The 18,216-nt window shown below is 63.6% G+C and overlaps 1 protein-coding gene across 5 annotated transcripts in view; it reads left to right on the forward strand.

Annotated features, from left to right (window-relative positions):
- The window catches only part of RUNX1 (RUNX family transcription factor 1), a 162,891-nt gene that overhangs the window by 90,267 nt on the left and 54,408 nt on the right, over positions 1-18,216 (forward strand). For all 5 annotated transcript variants that reach the window (XM_045578822.1, XM_036430263.2, XM_045578821.1 and 2 more), the window contains one exon: positions 2,053-2,209. In XM_045578822.1, the coding sequence (XP_045434778.1) occupies positions 2,053-2,209 (157 nt within the window). The remainder of the gene's footprint in view (positions 1-2,052; positions 2,210-18,216) is intronic.

The following is an 18,216-nucleotide window of genomic DNA, read 5'->3' on the forward strand; positions in this document are numbered from 1 at the left end:
TGTGCAGGAGCGGGCGGAGGAAGGAGGCCTGCAGGAGGCTCTGGGAGCCAGAAAGCAGTTGATTCTTTTCCCCTCCTCACAGAGCCTGCCCCAAGCCTCGGCGGCCCGGCTGGAAGGCCATGTGGGGGACCCCGCCCCCCGTGGGTTCACTGAATGTTGAATTAAAATCAGGAAGCCGGGCCCCCACGGGGAGAGGGAATGAGAAAGTAGAAACGTGTGTCCCAGGCGGCACGTCCACGCTGGGAGCTGATGTTACACCGGGAACTGAGAACAGCGAGAAAGGAAAGAACAAAACCAAGTGGAACAATGTTGGAGAGACTGAAGTTTTTAAGAGCAGAACAAAGCAGGCACACGTCGTGGGCGTCAGAAACAGAGCAGCAAGAACTAAATAACCAATCGCGGAGATGGGTTTCGGCGATGTTTTTGGAAACAAAAGGGAATTGTCCTATGACTGCTCTTAATTAACCCGCAACACACACACTTCTAATGGGAGCTAAATGCCTAATTAGAGGGTGCCTGGGGATCAGGTGCTGTGTTTTCAAACCTCCCGTGTAGACAGCATGTCCCCCAATGGGGTGGGAAGGATGGGAAAGAGAGATAAAGGGCCAGGCCTCCGGGGCCTGTGCCAGGGGCTCAGCGGGCGAGGACAGGGCCTCCCTCCCTCGGGAGGGCCGCTGCCTGGCCATCACGCTCCCGGGGACCGGGAGCCGGGGCACCTGAGGAACAAGCACTGGGGACACGACCGAGCAGGCCCCGAAGGGGGTGTGGAGCGGCGCAGCTTTGCTGTGGGGAGAGAGAGCCGACGGCCACCTTCTCCACAGAGCCGAGAGGAGGCTGAGCATGTAGGATCGGCCCCAGATGACACGGCGATTCTCAGTGAAAATTGGGAGGCGGGGACTGGAGAAGAGGGGGCACTACAGAAGGCTTTACAGTCAGGACTAACACACGAAGACAAACTGTGTCTGTAACTGAGATGGACACCACAGATCCTGCTGGGGGGACGGGAGGGTGGGGAGAGAGAGAGAGAATGAACACCCAGAATGACAAGAAAGGGAAATCCGGGCATGTGGGTGTGAAATTCTGTGGCCACATGAATAAACAGCAGCAGCGGCAGTGGCAGTGCAGCTGACGGCCAGTGTCCAGGCCAAGAAGCGTCCAGCGATGACCGAGACACGGTCACTCCTCCACGGGCCCTGCCCTGCCCTCCAGGGGGCATTTTACGTTGCAGTGACTGCTTTCGTATTACCTGATATCCAAACTAGGTACCTGGCAGCTTTCTTCCATCGCCCGATAGGAAATCCATTTCTGGCCAATGGCAGGAAAGGGATTCCTCCCGGGGTCTGCCGCTGGGAGACGCTCAGGCACCTGTTCGCACGGGGTGGACACGCCCCGGGGACTCCCGGACGCCCGCCCGAGACCGTCCCCCTCCCAGGTCACAGGGCGGCCTCTCCCTCGGGGGCTGAGGTTTGGAGTCAGCGATAGCAAAGGGCACATTTCTGGGGTCCGCCTGGTGGAAACCAAGAGAGGAGACGTGAGCAGGGGTTTCAGAGGCGCCTGCTGAGGGCAGTTCGGTCAGTCAGGAATCCTCGGTGATTCAGTCGTGAGGGTCAGACGGAACGTTAGCGGGAATGAGGTTAGACGAGGGTCAAGTTGGCCCACGCAGGCCGGTCTTCGGAGGCCTGAGCAAATGGGAGGAGGACAGGTTAGGTGTAAACTCCCAGAAACAAGACGTGCTGGTTCTCAGACATGAAGAGTGGAGAGGGCTGAGTGTCCAGAGGAAGCCATGGCTTGGCCAGAGCCAGGCCGAGCGACGGGACCCCGCCCCGCCCTTCCTCAGGCCCCGGGGGTTTCTGCGTAGCCAGGCGTACTGGGTCCCGAAGCAGATCTTCCCATCGCTCGCTTCTCTGTCGTTCTGCTCAGTGTAGGGTGGCTATCCGTGTGTACACGAGCACGGGCCACGTGACACATATGCGTGTGCTGACAGTTGCCCCGTGTGTGGCCTCACAGCGGACGACACTCCTGACGTGTGCCTTTGCCCCGGCTGGCGTGTAGGTGGTGGCGCTGGGGGACGTCCCGGACGGGACGCTGGTCACGGTGATGGCGGGCAACGATGAGAACTACTCGGCCGAGCTGCGGAACGCCACGGCGGCCATGAAGAACCAGGTGGCCCGGTTCAACGACCTGCGGTTCGTCGGCCGCAGCGGACGAGGTAGGTCGCCGAATAGCACACGACGGCCGCCGCCTGCCCCAGTCCCACACCTCCAGGCACGGCGGCGGCGGCGGGGGCCCCGGAAGCACAGGCTTCCTGGTTGTCATTGCTACACCGAGCCTTCAAGAACATTTATTGAGAATTTATCGCTTTTAGCGGAATCCGGTGTTACGTCGTTGCTCTCTGACGGGCAGCGGGGAGAACGCGGGTGTTGGATTTCGAGGAAACCCCTCAGCTCTTGGTTAAAGTGTAAACATAAGACCGGGGTGATTCAGCGGGTCTGTCTTGGGTAATGGTCAGAAGTCTCCGTAGCAGAGCCCTCACCGTGGGGCCCGGGTGTCCCCGTGGCAGGTGGCAGGGTCTCCGTGGCTGCTTCTGATCATTGTAAGGAGGCGGAGTGCGTGATGATTGGAACTCGGTTTCCAGGAAGCTTAGCTTTTGGTGGTAAAATGTGGAGACATGGTGGTTGGTAAACGTGGCCGGGTATGACCTTCCTATGACAGGGCGTGTGGATGCCGTGCTGTCGTTTGCAGGGCCAGGCCCAGCTCACATGTTGGGGACTGACCGTAGGAAAGACGGGGGAACCAGGGGGACGGTGGGGCTGGGGCAGTTCTGCGTGTGGTGTGACTGTTGCTGCCCACTCTCAGAGCAATCTCTTCTGCTTTCAAATTGTTTTCAAGTATTGTGTTTTCTCTATAGTGTGAGAACCTACGTCACACTTATAAATAGCAGTAAGTCCTGGGAGTTTAATTGAAAGAGGCAGGATAGTTGGTTTTGTAAACCTAATTTTTATAATAGAGAAAAGTGGGGAAAATATCCTTGTGAGTATCATTGCAATCTCTTCTGCTTTCAATTTGTTTTCAAGTATTGTGTTTTCTCTATAATGTAAGAACCCACGTCACACTTATAAATAGCAGTAAGTACTGGGAGTTTAATTGAAAGAGGTGGGATAGTTTGTTTTGAAAACCTAATTTTTATAATAGAGAAAAGTGGGGAAAATATCCTTGTGAGTATCGTTAAGAAGACACGGTGAATACCCCAATAACAGTAGGTGACGGTTGTGTTTAAAAAAAAAAAAAAAATGAAGGCACACCGATGGACTTTTACACAAGTGTCGTCATTGCTCTTTGTGAAGGCATTGCAACATGGAAGGAAATCTGTGTTCTGAGGGGTTTTGATTAGTTGGAGACGGGAAGATGGTGAAGGGAGGGAGGGGTGTTGGGCTATTTTTTTTTTCTATCCTAGCTGCCCAGAGCATTTTCAAAATAGAGTCATCGTGGGGGTGATTTGAAAAGCACACGATGATTGAACACCGGTGCCGTGGCCCTCGCCGGGGTAACGACGGGACAACGCAGAGACAATGATGCCACTTCTTGGCAGCGGGAGGGATGCTGTTGGGTACACAGCGTAGGCCATTAAGTGGGTTCGCTGGTCCCATTAAGGTCCCCGCCTGCTGTAAATGGGACCCGCGTTATGATTCAGGGGTGTGTGTTTGGGGAACAGCTCGCAGGCTTCGGGGGAGTAGCTGGCAGGGCGGGGGCGAAGCCCATAAAAACCGAGGCCCGCCCTCCGGTTCGAGCCGCCCGGCCCCCCCGTGGGTTTCCACGCCGCGGACCCGTAGCTGAGCGCACCCTCGGCCGCCCTTCGGAGCCGGGGATCCTCCGCGCGGGCCCGCGGGCCGGCCTCTGCTTATCAAAGTCGTGGAAACGGCTCCGTGGCCAAGGCCAGCGACATTCCCCACAGGGAGCTCCGCCGTGGCTCCGTGGCCGCGCACAGGCCGTGGACAGGGGGAGAGGACGGGGCCTGGGGCGCAGTCCGCTTCCTCTCCGCGCTCCGGCCGTTTCTGGTTGGAGTGGGTGACTAATCGGAGCGGTGTTTACTCGGCAGCAGGGCTGTTTCCCCAAGGCGTGGACTGTTTGCACTGGGCGCCCGCTCTGTGCCAGCGCGCCCTTGACTGTGCATGGAGGCCGGGTAACGCGGCGACCGCCGGGCTGGCCGGCCTCCGGTCCCGGGAAGGAGACGTGTCTGCTCCGCACCGTCTGCCTCCGGAGCGATAGTCAGGAGCCCGGAGCCCAGCAGGCCTGAGGGGCCGTCTGGCCGGGACCGTCACCCTGTGCCGTTGGTCTTGAGCAATTTTTTTTTTTTTTTTTGGTCAGCGCTACCAGGCAGAATTGAGCTCTCAGAGGCCCTGTCTGTCCCAGATTCCCCTCCCTCACCGTAAAACACAACTTGATTTCATTCTTTCAAGTGTGCGTGCCGGCTCGGCATCTGCCAGGTTTTTTTCTTCTCTTTTTTTTTTTTTAATTTGCTTCCCATTACGAAGAGAGCAGACGATTCCCACTCGTTTGGACGATTAGCCTCGTCTTCCACACGGAGCCGTGCCCTTTAAGAGTCTCATGACGTTTGGTTTCTGTGAGTGATCCCGAGATGATTTCTCTGTTTTTCCGAATGTGCCCATAAACATGTCACTGGCAGCGACACGCCCCGCGGAGCCGGCGGCCTGGCTGCTGGCTCCCCCGCACGTTTCCGCGCGGTTTCACCCTCCGTCGCCGCCCGTCCGCAGCGGCTCCCGGGCTTGAGGCTCAGCGCCCAGCGGAGGGGGGGGAGAGGGCGGGGACCCCTTTTCCTTCACCGGCTGCTGTCCCGTCCCAGCCGGGGGCTGGCGGAGCCTCGGAGAAGCTGCCAGAGGCTGAACATGGAGGGTTTTTCTTTGTTGTTATTCTGTTCTGCAAAACTGATCTGTCTGGGCGCTGGCAGAGGTCCAGGTGCGCAGCTCAAACCTCAAGTTCAACTGCAACCGGGAGAACCTGCCCGTCCGGCTCCCATGGCCGGCCTGGCTGACAACACTGCCCGCACGTCCAGGGCAAGGGCCTCGGCGCCCGACCTTCCTCCTTCCCGCCCGCCCGCCCGCCGCCCTGGCTCCCGTCAGCTGCCCGTCTTGTCCGGGGTGTGTGTGTGTGGGGGGGGCGCTGGGTGTGCTCACTCTCCCGCGGCGTCCCCGCGGAGGGGACGGCTCCCTCTGAGGCCAGGGCGGCAGCTCCAGGAGCTGAGAGGGGGTGCTGAGCACACAGGGTGCTGCTCAGAGCCCTCGCCCACCGTCCTGGGACCCCCCCCCCCCGCCCCCGGTCCCCGACCTTGGGTGTGGGGGCCAGAGGACTCTGGTGGCCACGCCCATTGGCGGTTCACAGCAGCAGCTGAGGCAGGCGGTGTGAGCGAGGGCAGCGGCTAGCCGACAGGTCAGCCGTGAGGCCGGGGAAGGCTCCGGCCCGGCCCGGCCCTCACCCCTCACGCCGGGGACCGGCTCTGGTTCATTCACTCAGAACCCAGCCAGGCCGCCAGGCCACCAGGCTGTGCCATGAGCTGCGGGAGCCAGGGAAAAGGGCCCCACAGCCTCCTGACTCCCCGGGCCTGTGGGACACCCCAGAGAACTGGGTACCCCCCGGAAGTCCCCACTGGGGAGAAACACGGGCGTGGTCCTGACATGGCGTCTCTGCGCAGTCAGTTCCCGGGGCTCCCATGCTGATGGAGCTTCCGGGGACCCTGAGCCCCCCAAGCCGAGCGCCTGTGGGTTCAGAAGGTGGCCGTGGCCGTGGCCGTGGCCCTGGGGGCCAGCCCCGGGCGTCCGTGCTGCCTGTAGACAGTGGGCTGTGCCCCGTCCTGAGCGAGAGGCACAGCCTCGGATACCGGGCGTCCGGCCTGGCGTGGTGGAGAGACCTGCTCGGCTGCTGCCCACGCTGAGCCTCCGAGTGCGGCCGTGGCCTCGCAGGGGAGGGCCATTGTGCCCGAGAGGGTGCCCCTCACACAGCTCCGGGTGGGCCCAGCGTCGCCTCTGGGTGCCCAGCAGCCCGAAGGCCGCATGCCTGCGCCCAGGGACGGGCTCGGGGGTGCCTGGGGGCCTGCTGACCTCCCGGCCACCCTCCTCTCCCGCCTCTCCCCCAGTCCCTCCCCACGCCCTAACACACATCCCTCCCCGTTCCCAATGGGACTCTTCCCAGACACAACACGCCCGCCACCGTCGCCGGAGCATGTGGGGGATGTTTCTGACTCAGAGGCTGTCTCACACGTTGGGGGCCGGGGCCGGGGCGGGGGGCTGCCTGCCGTGAGGCAGAGGCGGAGCGGAGAGGAAGGGGTGCGCTCAGCACAGGGGTGCTTGTGGCTGAGAAAGGGCTGGAATCCCCGAGGGCTGATGGCGGAGTCCCTCTCTCCACGGGGACTCCGCGGCGGGCAGCCCGATGGCGGTGAGGGTGGCACCGGAGATGGGGAGATGGGAGAGGCCGTCAGCTCCCCTGGAACCCAGGACCGGCCTGAGCCATAATAAATCAGCTCCCTGTACTCCCTCCTGCCCCCCATTTTGATTGTGGTCGGTGTGCCCTTTAAAATGCCATGCGGACACCGATGCCTGTTTTGGGACGTCCGTGTGGCAGAGGATGGAAAGACCTGGGGTCCCCACATCGCAGGCCACCGGCAGGGGAAGGCTGAGCTCCCGGACAGAGTGCATCACTCAGACTAGGTTTCTCCCTCTGCTTTCCGTTTCCCAGGAAAATAGTAACAACACTTTCTTAACCTCGGTTGGTCCCATCCCCACCCCCTCCAGGGGCGCCCCTGGCCCCGGAAGCCCTGGCAGAGGGGGCAGAGGGCAGCTGGCAACCTGCTGGTGCCTGACTCCAGGCCACAGGCTCCCCTCCCTTCACGGTGCCCCGCTGACTTTACGGGGTTCGGGATCACAGAGGCTGGGGACAGCTCCCGGACCCGGAGGTCACGTGGGTGACAGTGGGCAGAAGCCGGACTTTCCCCGCCCGCCTCCCTCCCTCCCTCGCCCCGGGCTGGCGGTGGCCGAACCAGGGAGACTCGGTCGGAGCCGGGAGGGGAGGAGGCCAGTGAGTTCAGCGCTTCCTGTGTCGGCCGTGCGGGCGAGCATCACAGACATAAACAGCGGCCCGGCCAGCGCCCGGCGGCTCCCATAAATCAGCCCGGGCCCCTCGGTGCCGCCTGGCGCGGGCCGGCCGGGCGGGGGAGGCCGCCCCTGGAAGAACGCATCCTGTGTTCCTTCTTTTACGTTTTTAAAGAAAAATGGCTTGTTGAGAAGAGAGATGTGTCCTGTCTGGGGCTGTGTTTCCAACCAATGGCCGTGCACAGCCCGGCGCCCTGAGGGGGTGTCTGCGGGACTGGGGGAGGGCCGCGCGCCGGGAAAGGCGCTGCCTGCCGGGGAGGGTCCGTGTCTCCACGGACACGCCTCTGGGCCAGATGGTCTTCGAGGACCGAGCCCACGCTCAGCATCATCCCGTCTGCAGCCCAAAGGAAGCAATGTTCGGGAGCCAGTGAGCGAGCAGCCGGCCTTAAGGAGCGGCCTGTGAACTCTTCACATTCGTGGGGTTGGCCTGGCTGGTGTGCCTCAGTGGGTAGAGCATCAGCCTGCAGACTGAAGGGTCCCAGGTTTGATTCCTGGTCAAGGGCACATGCCCGGGGTTGCAGACGCAATCCCCAGCAGGGGGCGTACAGGAGGCAGCTGATCAGTGATTCTCTCTCATTATGGATGCCTCTCTCTCTCTCCCTCTCCCTTCCTCTCCGAAATCAATAAACAGATACGCAGGTGTCACGGGGCAGGAATTCCGCCCATGTCGCTGGGCATTCTCAGAGGGCAGCGGCGACCTCAGGGAGCCGGCCTCCCCCGCCGCCCGCGCTGCCTCTGCTCTGGAGGAGGCTCCGCAGGAGCCACTTAGGCTGGCCGCGCAGAGAAGATGGAGCTGAGCTTCCTGTGCGTTCACAAGCAGAGTAATGCCTGCTTTTACCCGGGACCAGGCGTCATTAGGAGCGCGTGGGCGTCCGGGCGGAAGCGCCCTCCTACCTGCCCCCTCCCAGTCCCCGGACACGGCGCCGGTAATGGGCCCCGGACTCTCCTTCTGCACAGACACAGCGCCCGGGGGGGCGTGTGAGCAGCATCTGGGGGCGGGAGGGACGGGCTGTGTGCAAGGGGAAGCTACCGTTTGCTCAAGGCACTGGTTTTGGGGTTGTAACAGCTGTCTCTCCTCATTCTAATGGAGACACTGTACGCAGTGCCGGCAGATCTACCTGTCACCCTTCTATCATCTGCCTACCTACCTATCGCTTATGTATCACCTATCATCTATCACCTGCCATCTATCACCTGCCATCTATCTACCTACCTATCATCTACGTACCCACTTTCACCCATCTATCACCTATCACCCACCTACCTGCCTATCATTTATCATCTATCACCTATCACCCACCTACCTGCCTATCATTTATCATATATCACCTATCATCTACCTACCTGTCTATACCTATCTATTATCTATCCTGCAGGTCTACCACCTATCTATTATCTATCCCATAGGTCTATCACGTATCTATTATCTATCTATGATAATTAACGAGGACAGTCCCCTCCTGGGGCTCTGTCTGCCTCCCGGAACGGAGGCCCCACCTGCCTGGCCCCGTCTTCCCGGACGGCCCGCCTTCCTCGTCCTATTTCTCTGTCTAGAGTAGGGGTGTCGAACTCAATCAGAGAAGGGGCCAAAATCTAAAATCCAGCCTAAATCGCGGGCCGAATGGTTTACTGAACAGTCATAAACTGTCATTGTGATGGAAACGCAGCGGAGTGCAGTGATGACAGCGCAGTGCGGGCCACATTGCAAGGCCTGGCGGGACAGATTTGGCCCGCGGGCCTTGTGTTTGACACATGTGGTCTAGAGCGTCCGCTGCGTGTTGTCCTGGTCCGCGGGCAGGCGGCACGCAGTTCTGTCCGCTGCGTTCCGGCGTGCGGCGCCCGGTCAGAGCTGGGGGCAGGGCGGGGAGGATGAGAATGAGGCGGGAGGGATCTCACTCAGCGGCTCCCCCAGGGGACACTGGGCAGTGTGTGCGGGCAGTCAGGGTGTCACAGCTGGGTGTGGCAGAGGCCAGGGGCGGCCCCCACAGCACCCACGGGAGCCCACCCAGTCCTCCGGGCCGGAACCTGCTCGAGGCCCGCGCTGCGCACAGGAAGCGGGGGACCGGCTCCGAGCCCCCCCGCCCTCCTGCCTCCGCGCGCCCGCGGGTGGGGCTCACCGGCTGTCTCTGCCGCGGTGCCCGGTGCTGGGCCCTCGGGGTGCGGCCTCTGCCTCTGCAGACGCTGCGACGAGCACCGCGGGGCCTGAGCTTGTTTCTTTGGCCGCAGACACAGCACCGGCCGGGGTCCAGGAGCAGGAACCGGGAGTCCCGTCCGAGGCCCTGGGCCCAGAGCACAGCAGAGCCATCGGGTCCAGGCTGGCATTTCCCTGATTAATAGTAATAACAGCGACAAGGCGATTAGATAATAACAGCACGCTTCTGCTCGTGCGGACCTGCGGGCCCCTGGAAGGGGCCGTGGTGTGCCTGCAGGGGCCACTCGCTGCGCTGGCCCGAGTCTGCCCATCCGTGCGATGGGGGTGGCCGTGCTTCTCGCACGCCTCGGGGGGTGACCGGGTGCGCAGGCGAGGGGGTGTGTAGGTCAGGACTGAGGAGGAATCAGCCCCGCGGATTCAAGAAGCTAGAGCTTCACGTTTCCTGTTGGCTGCTCCTCCGTGGCCGGGCTAGCTGCCTCACCCGCCGGGAAGTGTGTCCGGGGTCCAGTGGAGAGCCCGGAGCCCAGCAGGGACTTCATAACTGTCACAGGCAAACAGGCGAGCAAGCGTCCAGACGGCCAGGTGACGGAGGTGCTTCCGGTGCTGGTGCCTGAGCTCTGGGCCCTGACCTGCTCCCGTCGGGAAGGGGACGGCCGTGGTGGTTCCAGCGCAGCTGGGCCCGTCCCCAGAGGCCGTCTCATTCCTTCACCGTCAGCTCGTTTGTTCTCCACCAGACCGCACAGCGCCCTCCTGGTGCCGGCTCCGGCCAGCCCCGGGCAGAGAGGAGCACAGCCGCGGGGAGCAGAGGGCTGACAGCGGAGCTTGGGGCCCGGAGTGGGCAGCACCGGGGAGGGGCAGGCGTGGCCGTAAAGAGACGGGCGTCTTTCTGGGCGGGGGCGATGAGGAGGCCGCCCAGGTGGAGGCATAAGATGAGTGTCCCAGAGGAGAAGGCAGGAGGGGGGTGGGCTGTGCCCCCGCCTGTGGGAGCGGCATTTGAGGCCGATGCCCCAGAGCCTGCTCTAGGCCCCGTGAGGCGGAGAGGGGCCAGCGGGCGCCAAGGAGGGAACCACAGGTGGGAAAGGTACCTGGGCGCCCAGGTGGCGGGCTCAGTGCCACCTATGTATGCACCAGGAGGGCAGGGTTCCATTCCGGGTCAGGGCTCAGGCCCAGGTTGAGGGCTTGTGCAGGAGGTAGAAGGCCCACGCTCTGGAAGGCCCGCCCACCACCCTCTGGAAGCCCCGCCCACCGCCCTCTGGAAGGCCCGCCGACCGCCCTCTGGAAGGCACAGTCCATCACCCTCTGGAAGCCCCACCCACCACCCTCTGGAAGTCCCGCCCACCACCCTCTGGAAGCCCCGCCCACCACCCTCTGGAAGTTCCGCCCACCACCCTCTGGGAGCCCCGCCCATCAGCCTCTGGAAGCCCCACCCACCACCCTCTGGGAGCCCCGCCCACCACCCTCTGGAAGTCCCGCCCACCACCCTCTGGAAGCCCCACCCACCGCCCTCTGGAAGGCCCGCCCACCGCCCTCTGGAAGGCACAGTCCATCACCCTCTGGAAGCCCCACCCACCACCCTCTGGGAGCCCCGCCCATCAGCCTCTGGGAGCCCCGCCCATCGCCCCCTGGAAGGCCCGCCCATCGCCCCCTGGAAAGCCAGGCCTCCACCTGAGCTGAACAGGGAGCATCTGAGGGAAATCAGCGGGAAAGAGCCCCGTCCACTGGAGGTGGACAGAACAGCTCGTGGGTCCGTTTCTTCCTGGCCTCGGACCGGAAGATCCAAAGAATAAAATGCTACCCCTGTCCTCGAACCTCTCATTTCCACAGAACGCCTCCAGAGAGCACGCTCTCTCTGAGGAAAGGGCTGTTTCACCCAGCCCACCATTCCAGACAAACACTGTTCTCCGTGTATTTGAGCCGCTGGCATCCCATCGGCTGGTGGGCCTCCTGTGCCCCTGGGCCTCCCTCCTGTCTGCCTTCCGCCCGCGGCCGCGGCCGGACAGGCACCTGCGGGCACACAGGGGGGCTAACTTCGGCGCCGAGAACCCAGGAATTCCCCTGCCACCGGGAGGGTGCTACCCTCTCAGAACCCCCAGATCCACAGGCGCGGCTCCGCTGTCCAACGGGGCGGACACGTGTGGTAAGGACGTGGAGGGGGAGCAGACGCGTGAAATTGGGGGTTAGCTTGCCCCGTCGGAACGTGAGAACTACCCACGAAAAGTGTTTTGTGAAAAATGCCCCAAGTTCAGAGTCCTCCTGGCAGCGGGGGCACGTGAATGCTAACGCGTGGTTATCCGTGATCGGCCTCGGACCCCGCCACGTACGCAGGAGAAGGCGGGATCTCCCTGCGGCGTTTCGGCCTCAGAGAGCCACCCTCAGCCGCTCTGTGCTCTGCAGAGCGGCCCTTCCTGGCGTCTTGGGTTTCCGTGGTGAGCACCGTCTTCCTGAGGGGGTGCCAGTGAGGGCCGCGCTGAGATGGGGGTTCAGGAGCTTGGACCGGGGCAGGTGGCTCCCGGAGGACAGCCCTCCTCGTGTGACCACGGGCAAGTGTCACAGCCACGGACGCTGCCCGGAAAGGAGAAGGTGGGGTCCAGCCTGACACCAGGGAGGCTGTCAGAAGCCGCCCAGTGGCTCCGGGGCCCAGGGAGGGAGGGAGGAGGGCGAGGAGGGAGAGAGGGTGGGGAGGAGGGCGTGGCCGGTCCCCCCCATGTCACTGAGCTCCTGAGCAGGAAGTGACCTGAAGGCGCCTTCTCTTTCTTTCTTTCTTTTTTTAAATCTTCACCCCAGGATATTTTTTCCTCCGGTTTTCAGAGAGAGTGGGAGAGGGAAAGACAGAGAAACAACGATATAAGAGACACATACTGACTGGTTGCTTCCCTCAGGAGCCCAACCAGGGCCCAGGCCGGGGAGGAGCCTGACCGGAATCGAACCCAGGACCCTTCGATCTACAGGCCGTGCCATTCGCTGAGCCACACCGGCCAGGGCTAGCGTGGCCTTCTTACCTTCTGCTCCTCAGGCCTCCCTGGGCCCCTGGGGACCAGGGAGCGCGTTTGCCACCGTCCTGCGGTGCCGTGAGGCCGGGCGTGGCTCTATGTGACCACCGTGGGTTTATGTGACCACGTGGCTCTATGTGACCACCGTGGGTTTATGTGACCACGTGGCTCTATGTGACCACCGTGGGTTTATGTGACCACGTGGCTCTATGTGACCACCGTGGGTTTATGTGACCACGTGGCTGCCGGAGGCCACCAGCCCTGGCCGTGGGGCTGTGGGGGCAGCCAGCGTCCGGAACATTCTCCGGACCTTCTTCCCACAGAACAAAGCTGTGGGTGCTCTGCCCTGGCGCCTGGTGCCCACACGGCGCTGAGGGGGACACGTGCCCTGGGGGGAGCGTGGGCCTGGCTGGCTCAGAGAGCCCGGAGGCCAGTCTCAGCTGTGCCTCACAGATCCGCCAGCCGGCGGGCAGGAGCGAACTTGAATGTCAAGGTCAGCAGACAGCGTGGCTTTCCTGGGGGTCTGGGGCCCCGTTCCGCCGGCCTGCAGAGCCCTGGTGCTCCCCCAACCCAGCCCCCCACCCAGCCCCTCCACAGGGTCCACCCACAGCGCGGGCTGGCGGGATCCTGTCCCCCCCGTCTTGGGTGATCATTACACTGAGATTGCTGTCGGGTTCCATTTAATGTGGATGGAAGGACTGTTGTCCCCCACTTCACAGGGCAAAGCCGAGGGCCCAGAGAAGCCCAGCAGCCTGCCCGAGGCCGCACAGCTCGCTCCCCAATGGCAGCACCGGGGTGACAGAGGCTGGGGCCCCACTGTTCCCCGCGCCCCCACCCCTTCCTCCACGGGGGACAGACCGGCTCCCACTCCGGCTGCTCAGGTCCCAGGCAGGACACGCCTTCTCCCCGCGTCTCTTCCCCCATCACTCAGGCCCCTGCGTGTGCTCTCAGCGCACCCCTCCAGGACCCCAGCCCCTGGCCGAGGGGAGAAGGAGGTCTGGGGCCCCTGCCTTGCTCTCTCGTCGGGGAACGCCCTGCAGGGTGCCTGCGACCCGGAGCGAGCCTCCCAGCAGCCGCTCAGGATCACCGTGCTCCGGCCTCGGCCTCTGCTCCTCTCCTGAGGCCGGAGTCATGGCCAAGGAGTCACTGGGTCAGGGGATCGAGAGATCAGTCCCTCTATGGCAGGGACTCACCGTTCCTCTCCCACAGCCTCGCCCTGTTTCCCCGCCCCCCCGCCTCAGGTCCCCCAGAGCCCACAGCGGGGAAGGTGGGGGAGGGGGCCTGGGGGGGAGGAGGCTGGGGGGTCACAGATCTGCCTGCTGTCCCCTGCCCTGTCTCTCCCGCCCCCGCCCCGCCCCCCACAGAGCCCATAGCGGGGGAAGGCGGGGGAGGGGGAAGGAGGCTGGGGGTGTCACAGATCTGCCCGCTGTCCCCTGCCCTGTCTCTCTCCCCCCCCCCCCGCCCCGCCCCCCGCAGAGCCCACGGCGGGGGAAGGCGGGGGGTGGGGGAAGAGGCTGGGGTGTCACAGATCTGCCCCCTGCCCCCCGCCCTGGCTTCTCCCCGCCGGGCCCCAGCGCCTGAGAAAAACACTTGAGTGCCGTTCCCACTCCACACCCACGCCCTCCAAATACCAGGCCCGCAGGTCACGGGATGGGGAGTCTGGGGCACACACGTGTGCTCCGGGCTACAGCCCCACCGTCTGCAGGTGCGGCCGGGGCGGGCGTGTGGGCAGGGACGGCGGGCAGGGTGGGCAGAGCACGGGCCCCGGTCCTGGGGCCACGGCGTCCGTCTGTCAGCACGCCCACGGCGGACGGTCCGGATGGTCCGCTTGGGAAGAAGGCGAGGAGGTGGGGCAGGCCCCCGAAGTGGGACAGGGTCACCACCTGGGACCCCGATGGCGCCAGTCGGCCCTCTGTCTGGGAGGCCCAGGCAGGCGTCCCGGCGGAGCTGTCCGCAGGGGCACCCCCGGGAGGGATGCCCGGGACAGCACCCCCTCTCGGACCCTGTCCCAGGCCAGGCGCCCGCCCAGGCACTGCTGCTGAGCAGAAGCCACCTAGAGCGCCGGGCATCGGTAACGAGCTTTAACCACGAGGGAGGAGGTCCCAGAGGCCCGCGGGGTGAATTCCACGCGTGCGCCGTGGCCACCGGGGCGTCCCTGTGGCTCGGCAGCCGGTGCCCGTCCGGCTCCAGAGGACGCGCCTTAGAGCTGGAATCCAGGCCTGCGGTTCCTGTTGGGAGCCGTTGGGTGCCTCGGGGTTGCAGGGAGAGCCCCAGCTGGGGGCAGAATGGAGGGGAGACAGGTCCCCGGTGCCTCAGTGCGGGTGGAGGCTTGGGGCCCTGTGGCAGTCACATGGAGGGCCCTGCGCATCAGCGGGGGGCGGGGCTCTGCTGTGGAGCCGGCTGTGTGACCTGGGGCCAGTGACTTACCCTCTCTGAGCCTTGGGCTTTGCTACCCACTCAGCGGGCACAACGCTGAATTCTGTCTTGTTTATTTCATGAGAGTGTCATCGCACGTGGGAAAGTGTGCGAGAAGTGCATCCATGCAGACCCCACAGCGCCAATAGGATGAGAGGACAATTCTTCATTGTCCTTTAGGACAGCGGTCGGCAAACTCATCCGTCCACAGAGCCAAATATCAGCAGTACAGCGATTGACATTTCTCTGGAGAGCCACATTTTTAAACTTAAACTTCTTCTAACGCCACTTCTTCAAAACAGACTCGCCCAGGCCGTGGTGTTTTGTGGAAGAGCCACACTCTGGGGGCCAAAGAGCCGCACGTGGCTTGCGAGCCGCCGTGTGCCGACCACGGCTTTAGGACATGGAGGGCCGGGTGGCTACACGCGAGGCCGCCTCGGGGGTGAGGGGCCTGAGAGCAGCCGCCCCGCAGGGCCAGGACCAGCATCCGAGCACGGGGCTTGCGCCGTTCCCTGAAAACACACGTCCTGGGACCCCCCAATGGGCCCCGTTTACACAGGGTGCGCCGGCGGGATCAGCGGAGGAGGGGCCTGCAGGGCTGGCGGCCGGTGCCCAGCCACCGTGTCCTCCTCAGGAGGGAGGTTTGGGGAGGAGCCACGGAAGAGACACGGGATGAGGCCACGGAGGAGGCCACAGAGGAGGCCACGGGTGGTGGAGGCAGAGGCTGGGCCCGCGCTCTGGAGGCCAGGCCACGTCAGGGCTGCCAGCGGCCATCAGACGCCCGGCCAGGCCAGGCAGGGGGCACGGCTCTGCCGGCACCTGGGTCTGGACGCCTGGCCTCAGACCGGAGCTGCATCCAGCTGTCCAGGCCGCTGGTGCAGGGCAGCAGGCCTGGAGACAGCCGCATCGTCACCGATTTCGAGGCCGGCAGCCACAGGAGGAAGGAAGGCGGGAGCAGAAACACCTGCCGTGGCTCTGAGAGGGCGCAGGGAGGGGTTCCGGCTGCGGGAGAGGTTGGTGGTGAGAAGAGGGGGCTGTGGGGTTCAGTCCGGGCGCTGGAGGCAGTACCTCTGGCGGTGGTGGACGGAGGGGGACGGAGGGAGGACGGAGGGAGGACGGAGGGGGAGTGGAGGCGGTACCTCTGGCGGTGGTGGACGGAGGGGGACGGAGGGGGACGGAGGGAGGATGGAGGGGGAGCGGAGGCGGTACCTCTGGCGGTGATGGACGGAGGGGGACGGAGGAGGACGGAGGGAGGATGGAGGGGGAGCGGAGGCGGTACCTCTGGCGGTGATGGACGGAGGGGGACGGAGGGGGACGGAGGGAGGATGGAGGGGGAGCGGAGGCGGTACCTCTGGCGGTGGTGGACGGAGGGGGGACAGAGGGAGGATGGAGGGAGGATGGAGGGAGGACGGAGGGAGAGCGGAGGCGGTACCTCTGGCGGTGGTGGACGGAGGGAGGACGGAGGGAGGATGGAGGGGGAGCGGAGGTGGCACCTCTGGCGGTGGTGGACGGAGGGGGACGGAGGGGGACGGAGGGAGGATGGAGGGGGAGCGGAGGCGGTACCTCTGGCGGTGGTGGACGGAGGGGGACGGAGGGGGACGGAGGGAGGACGGAGGGGGAGCGGAGGCGGTACCTCTGGCGGTGATGGACGGAGGGGGACAGACTGGCCGAGATGCCCAGAGGCCACGTGGACAGGGCCGCGCCCAGGGCAGCAGCTGCCTTCACATCCCCAGCAGCGAGATGGCAGCCGCTGTGGGCGTGCGCCTCCCCATGGGCAGCCCCCTCGCTGGGCCGGGCCTGCCCCTCCTGCCCGTCCCTCCACGGTGGCCCCGTGTGGGTAGAAACCGATCTGGGTGCCGCCTGGGGATGTGGCAGGGGGTCCCCGTGCCTGCAGCCCACAGGTGCTCCCCAGGCCCAGAGGGGAGGCAGCTGGTGGGAGGGGAGCGTGGGGGGGCCTTCGGGTGCCTCCGGGGCTCCGGCCCTCCGTGACCGCTCGCGCCACCTGCCAGACGGCCGGGCCGGCCCTGGCCTTGGCCATCAGGGGCTTTCAATAGACCAGCACAGAGTCGCGCTGGGCGGGGTTTGCACGGTCGGGCGTCACTGTGGCTGTGGCCAGTGGTACGCTCACGGAGCCGGTTCCGGCGGGCCTGTCTATTTAGCGGGCAGAGCAGTGGGGATGTCTGCTCCTTCTAACGTGGGGAGGACAGGCTGGCTCTGAAGGTTTGGGGAGCAGATGAGGGAGTAGGGGGCGTGCTTTGTTTTCCTTTCTTTCGGTTTCGCTTCACGGCACACATAAGGGGAAACGCTTACGTGGGTGTTCTAGGCGGTCTAGACAGCAGGCCTCATCACACCTTCGCATCCTGGTGTGGGACACGGAGAACAAGGCGTATCACAGTGAGCGCAGCGCACACGCACACACAGGCGCGGCGGTTTTGCTGGTAGTAACTAAGGTTCCCTCCCCCGTTCCACCAGGGACCTGTGTGCCCACCCTCCAGGCGAGGGCACTGAGGCCCGCGTGTACGTGACGTGTCCCGAGGGAAGTCACGGGCACAGACATGGAGCCTGCCGAGTCTCCGTCTGTCGCTGCACTCCCTGAGGCCCCAGGGTTGACTGCACATTCTGCTCGGCCAGTTCCACGGGTGCCTCTCACAACAGCCAGCGTTTACACACACGACTGAAAACCAGCCGGCAGTTAGCATTTGTGAAACACGGAGGGTCTTTCCCTTCAGCCTGTCCTCGGTCCTAGGGATTCCATCTCCCTGAATCCTAGCGGCACAGGCAGCCCTCAAGGTGAAGACGGATTGGGGGTGTTTTCCACGCCGTTGCCCTGGGTTTGTAAAAAGGGGAGGCTGGGGTGGGGAGGGAGTGGATGGCTGCCCATCCCATCCCACACCCCCGGGGTCTCCAGTGGAAAGAAAACGAACCCCCCAATCCCTCTTGATCCTGTGTGAGGAAAGGGAAGCGCTGTGTCTGTGTGAAGAGTCACAGTGTCTGTGTGAAGAGTTAGTGTCTGCGCTGTGTCTGTGTGAGTGTTACAGTGTCTGTGTGAGTGTTACGGTGTCTGTGTCTGTGTGAGTGTTACAGTGTCTGTGTGAGTGTTACAGTGTCTGTGTCTGTGTGAGTGTTACAGTGTCTGTGTGAGTGTTACGGTGTCTGTGTCTGTGTGAGTGTTACAGTGTCTGTGTGAGTGTTACAGTGTCTGTGTCTGTGTGAGTGTTACAGTGTCTGTGTGAGTGTTACAGTGTCTGTGTCTGTGTGAGTGTTACAGTGTCTGTGTGAGTGTTATGGTGTCTGTGTGAGTGTTACAGGGTCTGTGAGTGTTACAGGGTCTGTGTGAGTGTTACAGGGTCTGTGTGAGTGTTAGTGTCTGTGTGAGTGTTACAGTGTCTGTGTGAGTGTTACAGTGTCTGTGTCTGTGTGAGTGTTACAGTGTCTGTGTCTGTGTGAGTGTTACAGTGTCTGTGTCTGTGTGAGTGTTACAGTGTCTGTGTCTGAGTTA

Source organism: Pipistrellus kuhlii, unplaced genomic scaffold, assembly GCF_014108245.1.
Source record: "Pipistrellus kuhlii isolate mPipKuh1 unplaced genomic scaffold, mPipKuh1.p scaffold_m20_p_105, whole genome shotgun sequence".
NCBI lineage: Eukaryota > Metazoa > Chordata > Mammalia > Chiroptera > Vespertilionidae > Pipistrellus > Pipistrellus kuhlii.